This window comes from Hyaloscypha bicolor (genome assembly GCF_002865645.1).
Source record: "Hyaloscypha bicolor E unplaced genomic scaffold K444scaffold_57, whole genome shotgun sequence".
NCBI classification, from domain to species: domain Eukaryota; kingdom Fungi; phylum Ascomycota; class Leotiomycetes; order Helotiales; family Hyaloscyphaceae; genus Hyaloscypha; species Hyaloscypha bicolor.
Window position 1 is genome coordinate 516,877 of NW_020194559.1, and position 21,253 is coordinate 538,129.

The 21,253-nt window shown below is 50.6% G+C and overlaps 9 protein-coding genes across 9 annotated transcripts; 7 read left to right on the forward strand and 2 right to left on the reverse strand.

Moving 5' to 3' along the window:
- Nucleotides 1-855: 855 nt before the first annotated feature.
- Nucleotides 856-2,493, forward strand: K444DRAFT_527580 (MFS general substrate transporter; the record flags this gene model as incomplete). Its single annotated transcript, XM_024874645.1, has 1 exon — nt 856-2,493. One exon carries the CDS (start codon nt 856-858, stop codon nt 2,491-2,493), a length of 1,638 nt encoding a protein of 545 aa, XP_024737828.1.
- A 1,144-nt stretch (nt 2,494-3,637) lies between these two features.
- K444DRAFT_612207 (uncharacterized protein) lies at nt 3,638-4,847 on the forward strand. The gene has a single exon (XM_024880085.1). It carries the CDS (start codon nt 4,096-4,098, stop codon nt 4,459-4,461), a length of 366 nt encoding a protein of 121 aa, XP_024737829.1. The 5' UTR covers nt 3,638-4,095; the 3' UTR covers nt 4,462-4,847.
- A 66-nt stretch (nt 4,848-4,913) lies between these two features.
- K444DRAFT_527271 (acyl-CoA N-acyltransferase) lies at nt 4,914-5,750 on the forward strand (the record flags this gene model as incomplete). Its single annotated transcript, XM_024874624.1, has 4 exons — nt 4,914-5,026; nt 5,073-5,195; nt 5,265-5,431; nt 5,491-5,750. The coding sequence occupies 4 exons, from the start codon at nt 4,914-4,916 to the stop codon at nt 5,748-5,750; spliced, it is 663 nt and encodes a 220-aa protein (XP_024737830.1).
- A 615-nt stretch (nt 5,751-6,365) lies between these two features.
- On the forward strand, nt 6,366-7,806 carry K444DRAFT_628954 (uncharacterized protein; the record flags this gene model as incomplete). The annotated part of the gene is made up of 2 exons (XM_024882982.1): nt 6,366-6,905; nt 6,958-7,806. The coding sequence occupies 2 exons, from the start codon at nt 6,366-6,368 to the stop codon at nt 7,804-7,806; spliced, it is 1,389 nt and encodes a 462-aa protein (XP_024737831.1).
- A 589-nt stretch (nt 7,807-8,395) lies between these two features.
- K444DRAFT_588355 (putative oxidoreductase CipA) lies at nt 8,396-9,927 on the reverse strand. The gene is made up of 2 exons (XM_024878052.1): nt 9,495-9,927; nt 8,396-9,442 (listed from the first exon to the last, which is right to left on the reverse strand). Exons 1-2 carry the CDS (start codon nt 9,564-9,566, stop codon nt 8,483-8,485), a joined length of 1,032 nt encoding a protein of 343 aa, XP_024737832.1. The 5' UTR covers nt 9,567-9,927; the 3' UTR covers nt 8,396-8,482.
- Nucleotides 9,928-10,864: 937 nt separating this feature from the next.
- Nucleotides 10,865-15,366, reverse strand: K444DRAFT_642799 (uncharacterized protein; the record flags this gene model as incomplete). The annotated part of the gene is made up of 2 exons (XM_024884783.1): nt 10,865-15,176; nt 15,224-15,366. The coding sequence occupies 2 exons, from the start codon at nt 15,364-15,366 to the stop codon at nt 10,865-10,867; spliced, it is 4,455 nt and encodes a 1,484-aa protein (XP_024737833.1).
- A 531-nt stretch (nt 15,367-15,897) lies between these two features.
- On the forward strand, nt 15,898-16,750 carry K444DRAFT_383847 (ubiquitin-conjugating enzyme E2). The gene is made up of 4 exons (XM_024872361.1): nt 15,898-16,088; nt 16,145-16,233; nt 16,287-16,418; nt 16,484-16,750. Exons 1-4 carry the CDS (start codon nt 16,036-16,038, stop codon nt 16,657-16,659), a joined length of 450 nt encoding a protein of 149 aa, XP_024737834.1. The 5' UTR covers nt 15,898-16,035; the 3' UTR covers nt 16,660-16,750.
- Nucleotides 16,751-18,647: 1,897 nt separating this feature from the next.
- Nucleotides 18,648-19,330, forward strand: K444DRAFT_383961 (uncharacterized protein). The gene is made up of 2 exons (XM_024872363.1): nt 18,648-19,073; nt 19,128-19,330. Exons 1-2 carry the CDS (start codon nt 18,855-18,857, stop codon nt 19,230-19,232), a joined length of 324 nt encoding a protein of 107 aa, XP_024737835.1. The 5' UTR covers nt 18,648-18,854; the 3' UTR covers nt 19,233-19,330.
- K444DRAFT_383903 (MFS general substrate transporter) lies at nt 19,170-20,852 on the forward strand. Its single transcript, XM_024872362.1, has 3 exons — nt 19,170-19,206; nt 19,255-19,313; nt 19,525-20,852. The coding sequence occupies exons 2-3, from the start codon at nt 19,301-19,303 to the stop codon at nt 20,817-20,819; spliced, it is 1,308 nt and encodes a 435-aa protein (XP_024737836.1). The 5' UTR covers nt 19,170-19,206; nt 19,255-19,300; the 3' UTR covers nt 20,820-20,852.
- Nucleotides 20,853-21,253: the final 401 nt, after the last annotated feature.

A 21,253-nucleotide genomic window follows, 5' to 3' on the forward strand; every position in this document is an offset into this window, starting at 1 on the left:
CGAAATGGTGGTTTGCAGATGGGCTGACTAATACGGTCCGCCCGACGCTACTTATGGGCCAGCTCCACCACCACCAGCACCAGCACCTCCACGGACCACCAACTGACTGGGCCAGCCAATTTCACCGACGTTGAACCTTCCCTGGCACTCGAAATTCGAGATAAGAGGTCGCTGTTTGCCGCGCCTGGGAATACCTGACCTGGATGAGGCGTCCGCTCTGGCTCTCTGGCTCGGACTGGACGGCGAGGGCGAGTTGCTGAAGGACCCCTCCTGCAGTCCCCCGGACCTCGGTCTGATCTTCCAACCGCAGCACGCGAACACGTCTGCGTTTCAATCTCAAATTATACTCCGATTCACGTCTGACAAACCACAACGTCGGGTGCCACCATCCGCTCCTCGCTCTACAGTACTCAAGTAATGGCATGGTCCGGTTTATTGGCCATCTCGGGCAGCACCGCCCTGCTCGATCGGCGGTGGTGCGGCATCAGAATCTGCAACAGGGAGGTGCAGCTTATCAGCGCGTGGCCAATTGTCAACCCCACAGAGTGGCAGCGACTCAGCGACTGGCATTGGATGGGAGTTCCTGATCCAGCAGATCGCCGCGTGCGCAGGGGAGCTGTTATCATGTCGCAGCCGAACGTGACAATTTCTTACCTTCCTTTTTTATCGAGAGCTGAACTTTTAAAACACAACATGTCCTCTTGACGCGCTTTTGCGAAGGTGTTCCTGCAGAATTCCCCTCCTTCACGTATTTTCTTCGGTGTCTGACAGCTTCGCGGGCAATTGTTGCAATTTTAACACGCTTTGTCACCCCACTTTTCCCAGAATACCCCAAGGCTCCATCAATTGAGATAGATGGAAGAAATAGACTTCATCCCCGGCACTACGCGCCTCGTCGAGGACCACGATCATGCTGCCACCTCCCACTTGAAGAAGCATGGGGACATCATTCTCTCCCCCCAACCAACAAACTCCCCGAACGACCCTCTGAATTGGTCTCTCCCACGCAGATGCTGGCATGCCGCCCTTCTCTGCTTCGTCACAGCGCTCACAGCTGCAACCTCCAATGACGCCGGATCAGCTCAGGATGGAATGAACACCGACTTGGGAATATCATACAATGCGATGAATACAGGCGCCGGAGTCCTATTCATTGGAATCGGGTATTTCACACTTCTGATCTCACCCGCAGCCTGGCTCTATGGAAGACGAATCACATTCCTCATATGTATTTTCCTGGGAGCGATGGGAGCTATTTGGTTCGCAAGAGTGCAAAGCACGGAAGATTCCATCTGGAACCAGCTCTTCGTCGGCGCGTCCGAAGCTTGCGCAGAAGCCAATGTCCAGCTCTCGCTCTCAGAGGTCTTCTATTCACATCAGCGAGGAGCAGTTCTCGGCGTTTACGTTTTGTCTACAAGTATCGGAACATACCTTGGTCCCTTAATCGGCGGATTTGTGGCAGACCGAATTGGCTGGCGCTGGATCGGCTGGCTCTCGGTAATCATTTCCTTGGGCACAGTCGTCGTCCTCTTCTTCACGCTCGAAGAAACCCTCTTCGACCGCTCCGCCTACGACGTTGGCACAATCGACGGTGTGCACCAAACCGGCGATACCCCTCATCCGCACCACTCAGAAAACGAAAAGACTGCCGATCTCAATAAATCCCACTCCCCCTCTGACGTCCCCGCTGAATCCTCGATGGAGAAGAAGAAGACATACTGGCAGCGAATTCAACTGATTACATTAGCACCCAACGTTGTAGGCACAGGCTTCAAGCAATACATCTCCCGCCTCCTACACACCCTCCGCGTCTTCACCTTCCCAGCGGTCCTCTACAGCGGCCTGCAATGGGGCGCCCAAGACGCCTGGCTAACCTTCTACCTCACCCTCGAAGAAAGCAACTGGTTCGGCCCGCCGTGGAACTACTCTGACGTCGGCACTGGCCTCATGAACATCCCAACCCTCATCGGTGCCGTGATCGGCTGTTTCTGGGGCGGCTGGTTCTCCGATCTATTCGTCGCTTGGTACGCTAAGCGCTTCCGCAAGGGTATTCGCGAGGCGGAGGATAGACTGTGGATGATGTACCCCTGCGCCATCATCTCTCCCGTCGGCATGCTTTTGTTCGGCATCGGGACTGCCTATGGCTGGAACTGGCTGGCCCCCTACGTCGGACTCGGCTTCATCGGTTTCGGCTGGGGTTGCGCGGGCGATCTGTCTATGGCGTACCTCATGGACGCCTACCCGGAAATGGTGCTGGAAGGCATGGTCGGTGTTGCGGTGGTGAATAACACACTGGCTTGTCTGTTTACGTTCACGGCGTCCGATTGGCTGGGTGGTGGCGTGGACAGTGTTAGGAACTGCATGATCGAGATCGCGGTGCTGGATTTCGTGTTTGTCATGCTGACGGTGCCGATGATGCTCTACGGCAAGAAATGTCGACGGTGGACGTTGAAGCGGTACGAGGATTTTGTGCGGATTCGGGATACCCTGTAACGCAACTAAACTATCTTTTGGCATAACTGGTGCCGGGTTCTAGAAGGGAGAATACGTGGGTGGGTAGGAATTCAATGCATATTCTTGAGAAGCGACTGAGTGTGTGGAAGTTGTCTGCATTGCTTCGATGATGACTTTTCAGACTTGTCGGTGTGAGAAACACGTACCAGGTATTCATCGTTTCTACCTATCTGCGCTATAAATAGGCAGTATTAAGCGATACTTCTTCATTCGTCCACCTATGCATCTTAAACTCCTCCATAGACGTTAAAATTGCAGTGCTGTCCACGCAGGAGATATTGGTCATGTGATGGCGGGCCTATACATACAGATAGGGCAATGTTAAGCGAAACTTCGCATCTCAGTGCTCTACAGACGCTAAAATTGCAGTGCTCATCAAGGACTGCTTCTCTGCAGCACTCTGAGAGTGCCCAAAAGCCTGTTCTGTTCAGCCTCGCTAACACATTACCACATATTACAGCATTGCTCTTTTAGCGTCTTCGTTCCGTGAGCCCCACTGATGGCTCAAGCAAGCATATCGACGATCATCACAAGTAATTGTCCTGGAGGTGACAAATTTAAGATTCTCTAGCCTTTCGAGGTTGATAAGTCTGGTTGGGAGAAAGGTCATGGAAGCGAGGGAGGCCGCAGGATAGCATCCTGTGTGCAAAGAGAGACAAACTGCAAGGTTTTTTTGCCCGATTTCGATCAGGATCGCGTTGGAGAAGAGAATTTTTTCCAGATCCCATTTGCGATCCTTTTCAACCAATTTCAGAGCATGCTCAGCCTGATCAACGCGAGAGTGTCTTCAGAGCCTTGCGCTTACAGGCAGTCGGTTCGGTTTTCTCTTCGCTTTCTTCGCCTTCATCATGGCAAGCAGCAGTGCGTCAGGACGGTTCACCCATAACGATAAGTTGAGTTGATAGAAGTTGGTTATATCTCAGGTGAGCCTGAAGGAAAGATTTGGGAGGTTGTCGCCCACGGTGGGTTGAAAGTCTGACAAGGGGTCATGAAGCGAACCCCATGAAGCAAGCGAATTTACCCAGTACCCCCTGAAAATATCCTTCGGGTGGAATGTCGTCTATCAACTACTGACTATGAACACTCCTTATCAGAATTAGAGCGCTATTTAATTGAGAAGCGGCAGTATAGAAGGGGCCTTGGCCCAGTGTTCGCCTCCTAATTAAATCCTGGTTGGCACGTGATCATCAGGCCAAGCTGCTGACTCACAAGTGCATTTTCCCTCCTAACTCACTAAACTTTACTCCCTTCCCCTCTTGTCTCATGCACTGCAGTTTTTTTTATTAAAAAAAACATTATATTAACAACAGGAGTTGAAGAGAATGACGACCCACGTCGCGGTGTCAGAGCGCTTGTGCCTTCAGCCTTTGTCCGTCGAGGAACATCTCGAAGGCTACCTCGCACTAAATTCAGACGAGAGAGTTTCTCGCTGGTCGTGAGTGTCCTTTCTCCTCCACTCTTCCTCTCCTCCAACTCAATTCTCAATCCCTGTCCATTCCCCTTTAATCTATTTTATCAAGGAACCTCTGCTCACATTACTCAAGGCACCGTCCCGCAACAAAAGATCTAGACGACGCTGAAATGCTCATGTTGACCCGTCTCCCCTCGGCTGAGAACCCATTCATGGAGAACTACGCCATTATTTTGAAAAGCGTCGCTGAGGGCATGGAGGCGGGAGAGTGTGGCGGGATGATTGGTGTTATTGGGATCCCGAGACTTTCGCATGATGGGCTAGCTGCAGAGGTAGGATATGCGATTTTGCCGGATTTCTGGGGGATGGGATATGCTTCTGAAGCTTTGATCCTCTTCGTACGGCATTATTTTAATAGTGAGAGTAAGTCCTTGCTCATATTTCCAATTTCTCGTCTGTCTGCCTTCCTGTCTTTCATTCGTCGTTCGTTTGCAGTTGCTGCGAGAGAGGAGTTAAAGATAGGGGTTCGCAGCTAATGATCGCAAAGGAGAATTCCAGAAAGAATCTCTCGTAGCGGAAACAGAGCCCGAAAACACACCTAGCGAAAGGGTACTAGAAAAAGCTGGGTTTATCAGGGGAGAGCTTGTGCGTGGCGCTTTTGAAGTTGTGGATCCGGAAACGGGGGGGAAATCAATATGCGACGCGGTTCCTCGGAGGTTCGACGGGCAGATGGTGAAAGAACACTGAATATTTTGGAATATCGAATAAAGACGTGGTATTGGGATAGTGACAAAGACCTTCCCGTCCAGGGAGGGAGTGAGTTTGCTCAGGGAGGTGGTCACGTGGTCTGACTCACCGGCCATGGATAGGCCAGATTGAAATGCATGCTACATCTTGCATGTAATACGCCTTTCAATCTCCAATCCTCCAATCCTCCAACCATCTAATTCTCCTTCGCTCGCCTCTTGCCGGCCCCTATTAATCCAGAATGGCAGCGTACGCGGCCACCTCCCCACGTCTACACCTCAAAACTCTCTCCGAAGACGTCCATCTCTATGACCTACACACAATCCAATCAAATCTGCAATCTATGTTCTGGTCGTAGGTCTCCCATCTCTCTCATAACGCAATCATTAAGGGAAAATAGAACCAAGAAAGTTACAACTGATATCGAGCAAACTCGCGCGGTACTTCGCAACTCTCTACCAACTGAAGAGCAGCCTTGGAATGAAAGGTGGGCTATCTTACTGCGCTGCACGCCTGAGACTTTGTATGATCAAACTGGAGGAAATGACACAGCGGCCTGGAATCCATGGAAAGGGGAGACAAGCTATGTGAGCCAAGAAGAGATGGAACAGAGGAAGGCGGGAAAGTTACGCTTGATAGGCGTCATAGGTATTGTCCGAGAGCAGGAGATTGGATACAAAATCCACCCTGAGTTTTGGGGGAAGGGTTATATGGGTGAGGCGTTGCGGATGTTTATTGAGATGTGGTGGGGGATGGAAAGTATGTTCTCTCCCTCGGGTAAATATTAAAAAGGGGCGGATTGCTGATCCCGGTGACAGTAAATATGAAGTACGACAGACTGTTGGCAGCGGCAGATCCAGAGAATAAGGCGAGTTTGAGGGTTCTGGAAAAGGCTGGATTTCAGAAAGGAGAGTATAGGAAGGATTTCTATGAGAGAGGGGTTCTTGGGGGAAAGAAAAGTGATTTGCAATGCGTTTATCTTCTCAGACCTGCGACTTCAGGAGCGCAAGTCCCACTTCGGAAAAGGAGTTCAAAAGAGATTAGATTTGGAGTGGAAGAGATAGAAACAGAAGAGTAAGCATTGGCCTAGATACAATTGACGGCTAGTTGAGTCTCGGCAAATAGATTGCCAGCTTGAGAAGTAAATCGTTGTTTGTTGTTGCATCAGCGACAATAATACGGCCAAACCCTCTCTGAGTGAGTAATCAAAACACCGAGATAGTCTTTTCTTTAATCCTTGATGGCATCATCGTGGGCTTCAGGATATGAGTATGCGAAGAGGTCCCAAGGCTGGAAGGAGACCTCGCTTAAATTCAAGCAAGAAGCCTGCCACTCAAATTTCCTGCAATGTGAGCCGCGCTAAACCCCCTTTGTTTAAATCATGGCATCTTACATCTCCACAGACTCTGGAACGGCAAGAAGCAGATTCCAAGGGATCCAAAGGTTGAACATTAGACAGACAACTCCAGGAACCAATGGGCACCTTCCAGACAACGGGAAGGTGCAGAAATGTGGTCCCATCTGGAAGGCTGTTGCACATTTCGTTTGTACTCTTTGAGGGAGTAGTGAAGTGATAACCCAGGGCCTGCCCTCCCTCTTTCTAGATCAATCATCCCCTTCTCCCACCAATTCACTCGGGAGAAATCCGAAAGTTCAGCAACAACTCATCCCACCAACTTGGTCTTGAGCCAAGATGGCTTCAACCTGTGCAACCAACGCAACTAACCAGCAAGAGAGAATCGCCTTTCTCAAAAAGCAAATTGATGAGGAAGAGCACAAAATCCTCCTGGCACTCCAAGCCGAGACTCGCCGAGCGCACGAAGACTACAAGAACACCTTCGACAAACTCATGAAGTCTACGAACGGCCAGATCCTTAATCGCCTTCAAATCTTCCCGACCATAGTCACTCATCTCTCGCAGAGTATCGCCAATCGCAATGTCAACGATTACGTTTTCGCCTCAAACTCTGCAATCAAAGGCCTACTGATGACTTCGCTGCAGACAGTTATGATGGGAATAGAGGACCTTTACGACCAGGGCGAGATGTTCCTCTCGGGAGACGAATTGGAGAAATTCGGATTTTCAAAGAAAGAAAAGGATGCTGAACTCGAGCGCCATCGCTTGGAGATCCAAGCCATGGTTGACAAGATTGTATTCCTGGAGGCACAACTTGCCGATGTTGAGGAGAAATCCCGAAAGAAGAATGTCAGCGAAAAGAATTCTTCCGTCAAGGTAAGAATCCTTCCTGGACTGGGAGAGAGAAATGCAGCTGATATACAGCAAGAAACCAATTGCGGCCAACCTTGCAGAATTACGCGAAGACTGCGAGGCGGCCGTGATCAAACTCGAGGGCCACATTATCTATCTCCTCCGAAACCAGTTCAACTTCATGTTCTTTCAATTCGAGAGGCTGGTCGATTTCGACAGCCCATTGATGAAGCCATTTCGCGATGCCCATGGCGATTCCAACTCCACTGTTACAAAGATGCACCTCATATTCAACAAACTCCCCGAGAATATCGATGCTTCTAGGCGTACCCAACTCGTCAAGGAATTGACCGCTGGTGTCAGTCAGCTTCGCCAAACATACGACAACGGCCACAAAATCTTTCTCGAATGCACAGGATGTGCTATCACTGCACTTGATCCGAACCTCCCATCATATTCCAAGAAGGAGAATTTGGAGAGAAGAGCGCAAGGAATGAAGGCCTTGATTTTCGACTTCGAAGAATTTGACTGCCGAGTTGCTTGGGCTCATGCCGAGATGCAACGATATCGTGACGAGATCAGCAAGCTGGACAACCAACCGTGGGATGAAGAGATACTTGCCGACGCTGCAAAGGATGCTGACGAGCATAAGGAGAAGTTGGTTCAAGAACTGATTACGTTGAGGCGGGGAAGGTGCTCGGTGATCGATTGTGATTGCATCGAGAGGGAGAAGAGATTGAATGCTGTTATGTCTGGAGTTGGCACACAGATGAGAAACAAATACGACAGGGAGATGGTGGAGGAGCTTTTGGCTGGCTCAGAGCCGTGGAAGGAGGAGATGGAAGAGTTCGAAGAGAGAAGGGTGGCATCTTGCCCACGGTGTCAAGAAGAAAGAGCTCAAGCTTCAGGCGCAAGCACAGTCTAGTATGTCTGCATTATTCGACTTCGGCACGTTTTTGGGACAGCTGCTGGGTTGATTAGCTACACGTTCGCTAATGTTGCCTTTTCTGGAAGATGAAGAAAAGGGGCGGTTTTCACTCTCGAGAAAGTTTGTATCTGGGTTCACTCGTCAACTTTGAATGTTTACTGAATTACACGTGACACCAAGCGCTCCCTTGAAACAATATTATAATGATCTACTTGTGTGAGGCTCCTTTTCTGCATTTGTTTGCGAACGGGGTGTCGTCACGTGAACCAAGCGTATGCCGACAAATTTCCAATTCTCCTGTGTCCAAAATCTGACACCGAAATCAAAAAGACAAAGATGATTGGACTGACAGGAACCAAGTCTAAGCCCGAATTGACTTACATTATTCACTCGAAATATGTAAGTAGGGTATATATAATGGAAGCATCGAATGCCTTCATTAGTATAAGAGAATTATTTAGGGTTTGCCAATATAGATAAGGTATATTTTAATATAAATTCATAATAGTAGGTACCCCAAGCTGCAACTCTGGTCCAAGGGATAAATTAATTCACTCACTCGAAACGAAAAAATCGAAACGTAGGGGTAAATTTATGTATAACTTGCTCGGCATGCCCGGAATTTCAAAGATGGCTTTTTCATAACTTAGCAAAAGTCATGCGCAACGCGACACTATCTACGCGTCGTCTGAGGGAATCCTTGTGCGAAGGGATTCCACCCACTCTCAACCATATCCAATGTCCCTCTCGTGATTTTGTCAATTTCCTCCTTCTGCAAGCCGACCAATTCATTATCCAAGCCCCTACTCGATTCAAAGTCACCATCACCATTCGGGTAGAATACGCGCGCATACATGGCTTTCGCAAAGCCAGTTCTCAGTCCTTTCTGCATTTCTGCCTTCCCATGCTCGTATCTATCCAAGCTTGGCTCATATTCAATCTCCCAGTCCTTATCGGACGAGCCCGTGAGGCGGTGAATGCTATCCAGCATATCACGTTGGCTAGCCTTGAAGCTCGTGATGTACAACGGCTTGTTCCTCCATCCTGACACGGTTGGTGACTTGTCGTTCTCGTCCTCGGGAAGCTCTTTCAAACTCAATAATCCAGCAACGGCACGGCCACACTGTGGCCAAGTGCTGACATTGATGGGTGTCTTGCCATCATCGAAGAAAGTCACCTTCTTATTGGCGAAATCAAATCCGAACCAAAACGGACCCAACGCCAGACTCCACTCGTACCAGAAGCCACAAACAAGGACCACCCAGCTAAGACCCAAGCTTTCAATCTCAGCGATTTTGGGGCGAGAATCATACATTGCTTCAGCCTGAAGGGAGTTGTTGAGGATGTCACCACCGTAGACGTTGGGCATGACATAAGGAACACCAGCCTGAGCAGCAGCTTTCAAGAGCTTGCTCTGTGTGTCGGGAGGCGCGGTGACTGCGAGAGTGATAATCAGGAATTGCTGGCCCCGGAGAGCGGAGACGATCGAAGTTTCATCCTCGTAATTGATCGCAGCTGCATGAATGCTTTTCGGGACTGTTGCATTGGACTCTCCTCTGACCAGAGCTGTGACTTTATGCTTGCCGGTCTTGACGAGCTCCTCAGCGATGTGACTCCCTATTCGGCCACCAATCTGATGTAAATTAGTCGCCTAGAATGGTTCGGAGAGTGTGGCTTGGACTTACTCCGACAATAGCAATTCTCTCGATGAAATTAGTGAAGCCAGCAGGCTGGTCTTTGGCATATTTCTGAGCCATGTCTGGTGGGTGTTGGGATTATCTTGCTGTGTGCAGAACTTGCTGAATGGGAATGTCTCCTGCAAGGGAGGATGAAGTTGAACTTTAACGATCTCTCCCTCACGGGCCGGGGTTAAGGGAGGGAATCGCGAACAACGAAAAAGAAGGTGATTGCGGCAGCCGCATGGGGCCGGACTTAATGGACTTAGCTTTGGTGGGTGAATGCCAAACGCTAACCTCCCTTCGCGTTTTCTGCCATGGAATTGGGTCTCAGCCTAAGCATGCGGTACATCTAATGCCCGTTCTCATTTCATTTGAAGCTTGTACGGACAAAGAATTCTTCCGCAACGCTCATGATGAGAAATATTTCGGCCACTCGGACAAGAATCTTTTCCGAGCACATGGGACAATAAGGCTTGGCAACCGATACCCAGAACAGCCTAGCACTGGGCCACTATAGATCAACTTCTCCACTGGTTGAAGGATTTCGAGATGTATGAATGAGGATGATGAATTTCGGTGGCCGGGAGAGGCTTAAATCGGGGTACGATTATTATGGCAAGAGTTTGGCGAGGCATACCTCGCATTGGGCGCTGCGGACTAATTTTACCCCATCAAAAATTTCTCTCCAAGTACGTTCGCTATCCTTACCAAACTCTTGCCATAATAATCGCACCCCTCTAATTCCTATGAAGGCGATAGGCGCCCCGCTGCTGAGAGGTAACGGGAAACGCTGTAGCTGTTGCTGCAGCATAGCATACGACCACACCTAGAAAAGTGCCTCGTCACGTTAGGGGATGCGTGGCCAGACCCAGATCCAGGCGCCATCACGTCGGGGATGTATGGCGTGAGGTAGCGTAGGCTGTCATCTCTCTCGACGAGGTTACCACGTTCCAATTCTGCCCACAAACTTTTGCGCAGCACTTAAACAGCACCGCTGCTCAATCTTCTTGACATGCCTGAAAATTTGCATTACGAGGGAGAGTAACAGTTGCAAAGAGCGAAAAGAACATTCTAAAGCCTTCCTTATTCAACAGTACGTCCAATAAATCAACCTTTCAGTAGATAGGTACCGTCATCGAACTTTCAATGGCCACACATATGCCCTATAGGGAAGAACGGTCAGGACACTCGACCCTAGTTTAAAGAACCCTTCATTCATATTGAGACATTATCTATACCATTACACATCCCAGATGCGAACTTTTCCCTTATCGTCGTAATGCCACACTCTGTATTCCTACAAATCCCAATTCCATTGCTCCTCCCCATCCTCACCAAACGCCTCCAGCCATACAATCCCAATTCCACCGCATACATCAATAAAATTTCTCATTCCTCAAACTACTAGCCTTCTTCTTCCCGCCACTCCCCACTCCCCATTCCCCCCCTCTAACCTGTCCAATCCTCCTCAACGTCGAGGAAGCTCTCCCCAAACCCTCTGCACTAGAAGGCGGGAAGCCCGCCATTTCCCAGTCCGTCTTCTCTTCTTCATGCCACTCCTCCGAATCATGCGGCTGCTTCTCCTTGCCTGCCCTCGAGCTCGGACTACTCTTCGATTCCAAGATCCGCATCCGCTCAATCGCACCCATCATGACCTCCCAACTCTCCACCACCCCCTGACTTGCCTTATCGCCGCAGTCGCAATCACAACCACCTGGGCAGTCCGTGTTGCCATCCGCGTGGTATTCAGCGAGACAGTGCTCGTGTGTTGCGCAGCCGCAGGAAAGGCAGGGCGAGAAGATGGCGGAGATGGGCTCGCAGCAGACGGTGCAGCGGAGCTGGCGCTGGATGGTTTTGCAGCGCTCGCAGCGGCCGATAGCGCCGCCACCGAGGTTGGAGAGGAGGGGCTCGAGGCGGGATTCGTGTTTGAGGCAGTACCCGGTTACGTCGAGCCCTTCTCCTGAACCGGGGTCGGGTGTATCAGACAGCTTCTTGCCGAGGATGATGGGTGATGGGGGTGCTTGGTCGTGGTTTGCATTGTGGGTATCAGTTGAGAGGATGGAGGCTGCAAAGGATTTATTGTCTGGAATGTCGATTTCAAGGAAGTAGTCTTTTAGGCCGTTGAACTTTAGAATTTCAAGGCGCGCGAGGGGATGGCCCCAGACAAACAGGAGCTCGGCATAGGACTTTCGGTAGCTAGCGTAGAGTTGTGCGTGGCTGATGTCGAGTAGGGGTGTACTCATGCAACCTTCATCATCGAAACGATCTTGGTTTGCCATGGCAACGCTGATACCAGTGCAGAAAGTCGGCTTAAAGTCATCGCCCAGGCTTTCATCATCCGAGTATGGAGACCTCTCAGGAGCGACTTGCTCTTTGATACCCCCAAGCACAGTCGTCCCACCCCACGTGATGGCACTCGGGTTCAATGAACTGAGCATGTTTTCGACAGGACTTGGACGCTTTCGGTTTGGCGGCGGATTAGGTGGCGAGGAGGAAGAGGTCATGGTAAAAGGGCGACCGAAGCTTGCAGCAAAGCTGGAAGCCAACCCTGAATTGGCACGACGGACGGTGCGCGGATTCTCTGGAGACGTGGATAAGCTCTGCGTATGTTGATCTAGCTTTTCTGAACTTGCTCGATTTGACCTCAGCGGTGGGGTTTCTCCACAAGAATAAGAAGCCGAAGCAGGATCACTGCCCCAAGGACCATTTGATGACCCTAGGGAGCCATACAAGCCTGAAGGCGTTTGTGCCAATTTCGGTGTAGAAACGACTGAGTTGATCGGCGTCTTGGAGGACACGCTCCACTGAGTAGCATCTGTAGGAAAGTAATCAAGTGAAAAAGCTGGGGTCTTCATCGATAGCGGAGTTTGAGGTTGAGACATGTGCAATTCTGCTTGGGAAATGGCGTCTTTTGCGAAAGGTTCGTTGAAAACACATGAGAGCATCGCCAGCATTTGAACATCTGCGAGGTCTTCAAAGTAAGTGAACAAATCGGCAATGAGTTGTCTGGCAAGCGGACTGGTTCCCCATTTGACTCGACCAGACAGAGGGTTCGTGTGCTGCCGGATGTCGTATGAAACATCAACCCCACTATCAGAACCACTATTGCTGCGATTCCGTTTGACAGCATCTTTCGCAATGACCAATATTGGTTCGCGGCGATGAGTCTGATCGAGAATCTCTAGAGGGATTTCATTGTGCAGCAGCATCGCAGCGTACCTCCACACGTCGGCGAGGTCTGAATAACCGTGCTTCTCAGCAGCATTAGCATTGTGCTCACAAACATCAGGTCCATCGCCAAAGATGGCATAATCAGTGGCAAGTTCGATCTTTGAAGGAAGGAGATCACCGATTGGATGCAGGGAGATGATGTTCTTGGGCTTGGAAAGCCGTGCTTTGCCGATTCCAGTCCCAGTTCCAGTCCCAGTCCCAGTGCCAGTGCCCCCAGTGCTTGATCTCTGCGATAGAATGGTAGGAGGTCCTCTTTTGTAGGGACGATGGCCGGTTCGGCGTAAATATTCAGACATAGGAAACCTTGCCATGGGAAAAGGAGACGAATCCGAGTCACTCGAAGATGACACATCGGAGTCATCAGAAGCGTCCGAGTCATCCTTGATATCTGAGGCAAGGGACATAGCTGTCTTCCGGGGGACTGGAGAGCTGCCATTGTCCAAACGCCCGAAGGTTGGAAAGACGGGTTCTCCTCTGGATCGCGCATTGTTCTTTGCAACCAAGGTCTCCAAAAGAGATTTAACCTTGTCTTCCTTGGGTGGGAAGAAACAGGTCAGCTTGCCGTTAGCTGAGAATCGAGCTCCACAGTATCTTGGTAGGGGAACGTTTGCGTTTCGATTCATGGGTGTGAGCATATCCCCCGTCGCGCTCGAATCGAGTTCTTGAGACATCATGGCTGAAGCACCAGCAGGAATGTCTTCATTCTCGTCGTCGCTAGAACTCTCGTCGGCCAAAGCATCCATATCGTCAAGATCATCAACATCCTTGAAAAGTGTGGTACTCGATTCAAGGTCGACTTCTCCTAGGAGATAGCATAAGATTGCCTCCAAACAACCTTGTTTGCGGGCGACGAATCCTGCTGCTATTTGATGGACCTCCCGTTTCAATTTGCTGTATATCTCATCTGACATGAGGGAAGTTTTGCCGATGGTGAAGCTTGGTGCTTTGGACTCGGGGTACTGCTCCGGGAATACTAGGGTCACGTTGATGTTTATCGCATCCCCATCGTCTCCCCACGGCCCATTCATAGAAGCAAATACCGTCCGCTTGTCCATATTGACATCTTCGAAATCGATCTTGGGTAACTGGTTGTGAATGCGGATAATCTCTTCGCGCAAGTTTTCTGGAGAATCCCAATCTTCCTCGTCATCAAACTCCGGATTAAGGAGAGATAATCTCCTCGATACAGGCCTCTTTTGTGTCGTAGAGGAATTCTCCTGCTTGTTAAATTTGATCCCACTCATCCAGCCGATTTGTTTTTGATTCTGGTCTTCTGGTTTTCCGGGCTTGTCTTTTCCTTTCATCGGAGGAGCTCGCATTGCCATGTGGTTTCGATTCGGGCTTGCGAGATTCATCTTCTTCATACCAGCGCTCAATGCGCTGACTTTGAGGCCAGCACTTCCAGGGCGAGGACCAGTGATTGTAGCGGCCTTCTTTTCAGGAGACGAATTCTCGACCATTCGAAAGGTCTTATAGACAGCTCCTTTGCGAGTGACATTCAACTTCTTGCGGACCTGGGTCCCTTTGACATAACCCACTCCTCCGAGGGTAGCTTCATCGACCTGTTGGAGCCGAAGCTCATTGTCCTCTCCCCAAGACACTAGTTGAAATTCTCTGTTATCGACACCATCGTCTGTGATGCCACCTCTGCTCCTCCATAAGAATTCTTTGACTTTGTGGCTGCCATGTCCCGCCCAGGTAGTGACAGCTGGGGAATGAGCGTCTTGCTCATCCCCCTCTTTCAAACGGCGATCGTAGAGATGCAGATTTCCTGGAGTATCTTGAGGCATAGCCAATACTCCCCATCCAAACGGTGTGTGACGAGCTCTCCACACTGGGAAGTCGGTTCGAATGATCCGCTCGGGCTCGTCTAACTCATTGCCATAGTCCCAGAACTTGATGCTTTTGTCCAATGAACAAGTGATCACACCTGTCGCTCTTGTTCTGTTCCAATCGAGGCCATATATTTTCGACTCGTGTGCATTAATAGACCTCAAGGGTGCAGCCCCTTTTCGATCGTCCCAAATTCGAAGCCACCGATCATGTGAAGAGCCTAGGATATGAGAATCCTGGCGATTGTATTTGACCTGTGTCGCCCCACCAAACCAATCGCAGAACGTGAGAACTGGCTGTCTTGGGCGGCGTAAGTCCCAGCAGTGTACGTACCCATCCACGGCACAGGTTGCAAGCATGTCCGGATGGTGGGCCGAGAAATTGATATCGGTTATAGCTCTTGTATGTCCCTGGAGTGTGTGTTCGATGGCTCCGTGGGAAGCATCTTCTTGCATGTTCAGATTCCATACCAAAGCCTTCTGGTTCGCTGTGCTGACTACCCAGTAGTCTCTGAGCGCAAATGGAGACCATTGGACGTCTGCAACAAGCCATGGAAGCCCATGTCGGAGATGTCGAGGGGGGTTCCAGGGAGAATCGAGGTCAATAATATCGAGACCGTCGGTACTAGATATATGTTAGCTATGTGTTTCGGGATGGTGAGGAGTGCATACGAGGCCAGGGCAACATCCCGACCTGAAGGGGAGATAGTTGCTGATCCAACCTTGCGGTCGACGTGAATTGAGACATTTTCGTTGAATGTGCTGCTGTCATAGGCAGACTTGATCGTCTTCCCTTTCCTCGACTCGTCCATCATCTTGTCCTCCGAATCCTCGCATCATCTGAGAGCTGTAAAGTCGAGGCTGTTGCACTCTTTAAGGCGAACTGCGAGTTTCCGGCCTGCATGGTGCAACCAGCCTAATGTAAACAAGCCGCAGTTACCCAGATGCCATAATCTGCGATATGCGACCCAGAATAAATTACTGCGGGAGGTTGAGATATTTATTGTCGGGAAAAGCAGACTATAGACTTCATCCTCGAAGTGATGTCCGCAAAGCTCCCATTTCGGGCGTAGCACCGCAGCCTCATCAGACGCGGAACTTGCCGCTCAGGAAGTCAACGACGGACTGTGCGAGCCTTGCCTGGGATCACCATACTGTAACACCAACGGCTAACGGTGCTTTTGGACGATCGTCTTGGAAACGTTGAAATACTTTTCACAAAAGTGAACTCGGGCGTTCTGCGTTCTTTCTAGAATCACCGCGACCCGATACCACCAGACGACTCGAGAAGAGGACACTCGATCACAAGCATCTGCCCCGCCATCGCCATCGCCATCGCCATCACCATCGCCATCTCCATTCCTTATCGCCCTCAACTTTTCCAGGACCGAGTCTGAGCTCTCTTCACAGCACCTGCCGGTATCCAGCTGGCACGATCTGTACACGTTCCTGCCTCAAGACGACTGAGCTGCTGAATACCAAATATGGCCTTGCCAAAGCGAATTATCAAGGAGACGGAGAGATTAATGGCGGAGCCGTAAGCCAGCAGGTACTGCCATGCAGGGATTCGAGGCTGACATCCCTTTGTCGCAGTGTTCCGGGCATCAGCGCCGTTCCTCACGAAGACAACTTACGGTATTTCGATGTGATGATACATGGGCCGACCCAGTCTCCTTATGAAGGTGAGATCCGCCCGCGCAAGCCGCAGATTCCCCATAGTTTAACATCTACCCAGGCGGTATCTTCAAGTTGGAGCTATTCCTCCCAGATGATTACCCTATGACACCTCCGAAGATCCGATTCCTGACCAAGATTTACCACCCCAATATTGACAAGCTCGGCCGCATCTGTCTCGATGTTCTCAAGAGTACGCTGGATTATCTCCTCCGGAGCCTTGCATACTGTTTGTGTTGCTAATTCCATTTCTTGCAGGCAATTGGTCTCCCGCCCTTCAAATCCGAACCATCCTCCTCTCCATCCAAGCCCTCCTCGGTGCTCCGAACCCAGACGACCCTCTAGCACCCGACGTAGCGAAAAGATGGAAAGAAGATGAACCTGCTGCTATTGCAACAGCCAAAGAGTGGACAAGGACGCACGCGATGACTTGATTCCGCTACCCGACAACAACGATCCATGAGTGGTGGAGAGACAATGATATGAGTGATTATGAGGGAGAACATGGAGAAATGAAGCAGGGCGATGGTAGATGGGGCAGTGGTGGTTCTGCATACTGGAGTGGGATTGTGTTTTGACGGCGCTGGAGTACGCATGGTTTCTTTTAAATAGAGATCAAGGGGGATTCCCACCAGAAGTCGAGCATTTTCTTCTTTTGTGCAACTGTCCTTCTCGAGTGCAAGATCTTAGTGCTGTTGCAACTCGTGTGTGCATGTGACAGAGAGAGGCAGCATCCCACACAAGTGAGGCCTCCTCTTGAGCAATTTGGTGCAGCGGCACATGCCACATAAACCCCTTCAAGAAACCTAGGATTTGTGCCTCATCTTTCCGGCGCTCCAACTTTAACAAATACCAAACGGTCCCTTGTCTCACGCTGTCATCCCAGAAGTTCCTCCCTGGCGACCATGGCTTTCCACACCTATTTGCAGGGTGTGACATCGGGCACATTCAACATAGGTCTTTCGCAAGGCACACCAGCTTCAAACATCACCACCTCAACCTACATCCCCCACCGTCCATCCTCTCCCTGGAAGAAGGATTCCGGCATCCATGCACATCATCAAAACCCCGTCCTCCTCACATGCGGAGCACATGAAAAGCCTCTTGACACCGCCTTGAACAAGTGATGTAATCATCAACTCTCGATTCCTGGCGAAAGGGCCGCATGTTCGCCATCCACATCTCGAGATCTCAAGCCACATTTCGTCCCAAAAGTCTACAAGTAGCATAACTACTTGTAGACATTGACCGAGCATTTCGATGATACGATTGGTTCCCTCCTGCACCTGCATATACGCAGTGGGGATCTGCCCGAAATCTAGCCGCCAAGCTGGACTTTAAACACCTCGGCCTTCAACCGCCGCTTCCGAGGTTTTTTGGACCACCTCCATCCCACGCGTACCAGTCACAACTGCGTTCGTGCCAATTTAATGAAGTGCTGGCATTAGGGGAAACTCTATTTGTCAACACTCGAACTGAAATCCTGCCATGTGGGCGGCCGGAGCCATCTGGACTTGGCGAGTCAATTGAGATGCCGCTGGCTTCGATTTTAGGTTTGCCAACGGCGTTTAGTGTCTGTTCAGTACTCACAACTTTGCGACCGTTCTTCTTCGGGAGATTAGAGAGCGTCATTGTTTAGAGGATATCAAAGCCGACTTTAACGGCCAAACTCACGTTCGGAAAGACGCTTCGGAAGTGGCCTCGATTAGTCTGCATTCTAGTTCTTGTTCGTGCCCCCTTTGCCTCCTGCTAGGCTCCGGATCGTTGCTATCCATGTATCTAGTCGACTTCCCCGCAGTCTAGCACTTGCACTACCGACAACCTCAACTGCCAACCGAGGTTTTGATCGAGGAAATTGGAAACGACCGCTTGGCAGTTCAACCTTGTTCCTGTTTCCCTTTACTAGCTTGGAGCAGCCCTCAGACCGAGATCTCCCGGCACGGCCAGCACGTTTTCCGTTACACGCTGTCGGATTCCTGCAGGCCGCTGACCTGCGGCACGCCGTTTCTCACCTGAAAGTCAAAAATGCGGTTACACATGTCTTCGAATCTGCCTACCATGCATGCAATATCTGGCAGAGACTTGATCGAAATTTTGCAAGTGCAAATTAAAGCAAATTTTCGTGTCATCTGGCTCAAGACAAGCCACACTGGTGTTTGTGCAGCGTCAAATTTGCGTGTCCTTCGAGCAGAGGTAGTCCGAATCGAGTCTTAGGATGTACCCGAGTCGTGATCTGGCCCCTGCCCCGCGCCATATTTTACTGTAACGATTTATCCACGCCCCAGTCCCAAAATTGGATATGCACCTCGGAGATCTCAAAATTACAATGAGTAGGGGCAAGTTGAAACTCAGCAAGGTATGACAAACATGCGGGGGCCCATGTCCATTGGATGAGTATGGGCTCTCCCACCACTAGCTCCGGTATCCACCCATGTCTGGGGAATGTGTGCCAAGCATCTGAAGTGCCCGTCATGGACAGGGGGCAGCACGAAGGTGGGTCGTTTCATGGAATGGATATCAATACTTAAGTTTCCTACCTCCCTCGCACAGTTTCGTTATTTTCGTATCCCCTCCATCCGCTTACACCCACCTTTCCCCTCTAACAGAACAGTATTGTCACTTCCTATCGATGGATACTCAAGACAAGATGGAGCAACAAACCTCTCCTCCGCATCCGCAAAGCTCGGACAACTCGTCCAGCTCCTTGGACAAGCAGGTTCAGCCTACCAATACCCAGCATCTTGAAGCCATCCGCACCGTGTCGAGAATTCCAGGAAACGATCACTATTACGAGAAAGATGGATTGAGGACGTATGGAGATAATGAGGACCATGAGCACGAGCCAGCAGCAAGTTAAAATATGATCACTTATTCGATGGCAAAGGCTAATAGTCAACCACAGATGACCTTCAATCGCTTTATGTCCTTGACGGCAATGGCTTTCTTGTGGACTGGCTCCCAGATTCCTGTTTACCTCTTCGGTGAGATCACCAGCCCTGTCAGATGATCCCTCCGGCTGACAAGAGCAGGCGGTATTCCCCCATATATCTACGCAGACATTGGAGGAACTGATCGATGGGTATGGTTTGTACTTGCAAATTTACTTGCTCTGGCTGCAGTCTGCCCATTCGTGGGAGCACTGTCCGACTTGTTGGGGCGACGATATGTTGCCATTGGCGGTGCTGGCCTCATCGTTCTCGGCATGATCGTCTGCTCCACAGCGCATACTATGAATACGTTCATCGGTATTGGATCTTTCACCACCCGCTTTGCTCGTCCATATTGCTAACCCATCCCAGCCGGTATGGCATTAGCAGGAGCTGGTGCGGGAATCAACGAATTGACCGCCCTTGCCGCAACCTCTGAGCTGGCCCCTACAGCGAAGCGTGGAAAATACGTCGCAGTCCTCATCTTCACCATCCTCCCCTTCTGCCCTTCCGTTCTCTGGGGCCAACTCATTGCCTACCACTCCAGCTGGCGATACGTCGGTCTCCTCTGCGGAGCATGGGCCTTCATTGGTCTCGCCATGACAACAGTCTTCTACTTCCCACCACCCCGTGTGAACTCTACCGGCCTTACCAACCGTGAGATCATCTCTCGCATCGACTTCGTCGGCGGCTTCCTCTCCATCGTCGGCATGATCCTGTTCATTGCCGGTCTCCTTTGGGGAGGGTACCAATATTCCTGGAAATCTGCACACACTCTCGTTCCCCTCCTCCTCGGCGCGTTCTTCCTCATCGCCTTCGCATTCTGGGAGATGTATGGAGCCAAATACCCAATGTTCCCCTCTCGTCTGAAGAAGGAGCCAAGAATTCTAGCTCTTACACTTATCATTACCTTCATCTCAGGCGCTAATTTCTTCTCCGTTTTGCTCTTTTGGCCGACGCAAGCATTCAACGTCTACGGCCACGATCCAGTCGGTGTCGGAATCCGCGGCATGCCCATCGGCTTCTCAATCCTAGCAGGCGCTTGCATAGTCCTGTGGCTGCTCTCTGTCTTCCGCGGCGGCAACAGAGCACTCATGATCATCTCCTCCTGCATGATGACCGCCGGCTGCGGAGCCCTCGCCGCCGCTCGCATCGACAACATCAACGCCGTATACGGAATCCTCGTCGTCGCTGGCCTCGGAATAGGAGGCATCGTCGTCCCCGCTTCCATTATAACAACCATCATATGCCCCGACGACCTAATTGCCACCGTCGCAGCCCTTACCCTTGCAATCCGCGTCATCGGCGGCGCAATCGGTTACACCACATACTACAATGTCTTCTACAACAAGTTCGTCCCCAAACTCGGCCTCGGGATCGCCGTCGCTTTAGCGAAAAACAACCTCCTCGATCTACCCACTGTTATCGAAGCCGCAGAGCTGACGGGCGCAAGTTTGTTGGATAGGATATTGGATCTGCCGAAGATTAATGGCAATGTGACGGTTTGGATGGATATTGTCAAGGCCGGACAGCTGGCGTATAGTGAGGCGTATCCGTGGGTTTATTATGCAAGTATTGCGTTTGGGGCAGTGGCTATTATTGCTAGTTGCTTACTGGGGGATGTAGGGAAATATATGGATGATCATGTTGCGGTCGTTATTCATTAAGTTTAGAGGAAGAGTTAGAGCAGAGGTGTGGGAAAGGACTTCGGCGGGTTGGATAAAGGGGCTCGGTTACCGGGCAAGGATACAGCCACCTGGATTGGAAATAAATGGATACGAAAGAATACGAATAATGATTTGATTGAAGGGCAAGAATTTTAACAGGCCTTCTTGCATTTTCTCTACGCAAGTGCATTTCAATGCGCGGAATGTCCTTTGTTGACTCGCTTGCCATTTTCCAACAACCTCATGCTCTTTCTTTGCCTCGTCAAGGGGGCCCCCTCCCGTCCCGTCCCGGGATGCAGATACAGCCGCAGAAAGAGCAGGCAGGGGATATTAAAGACTGCCAGGAAGGAACGAGACCGATCTTTGGGGCTCGATAGACGCATGCAGCGTTCCGTGCTTCCTTTATGATGGGAACTCCTTCCACCAGAAATGGA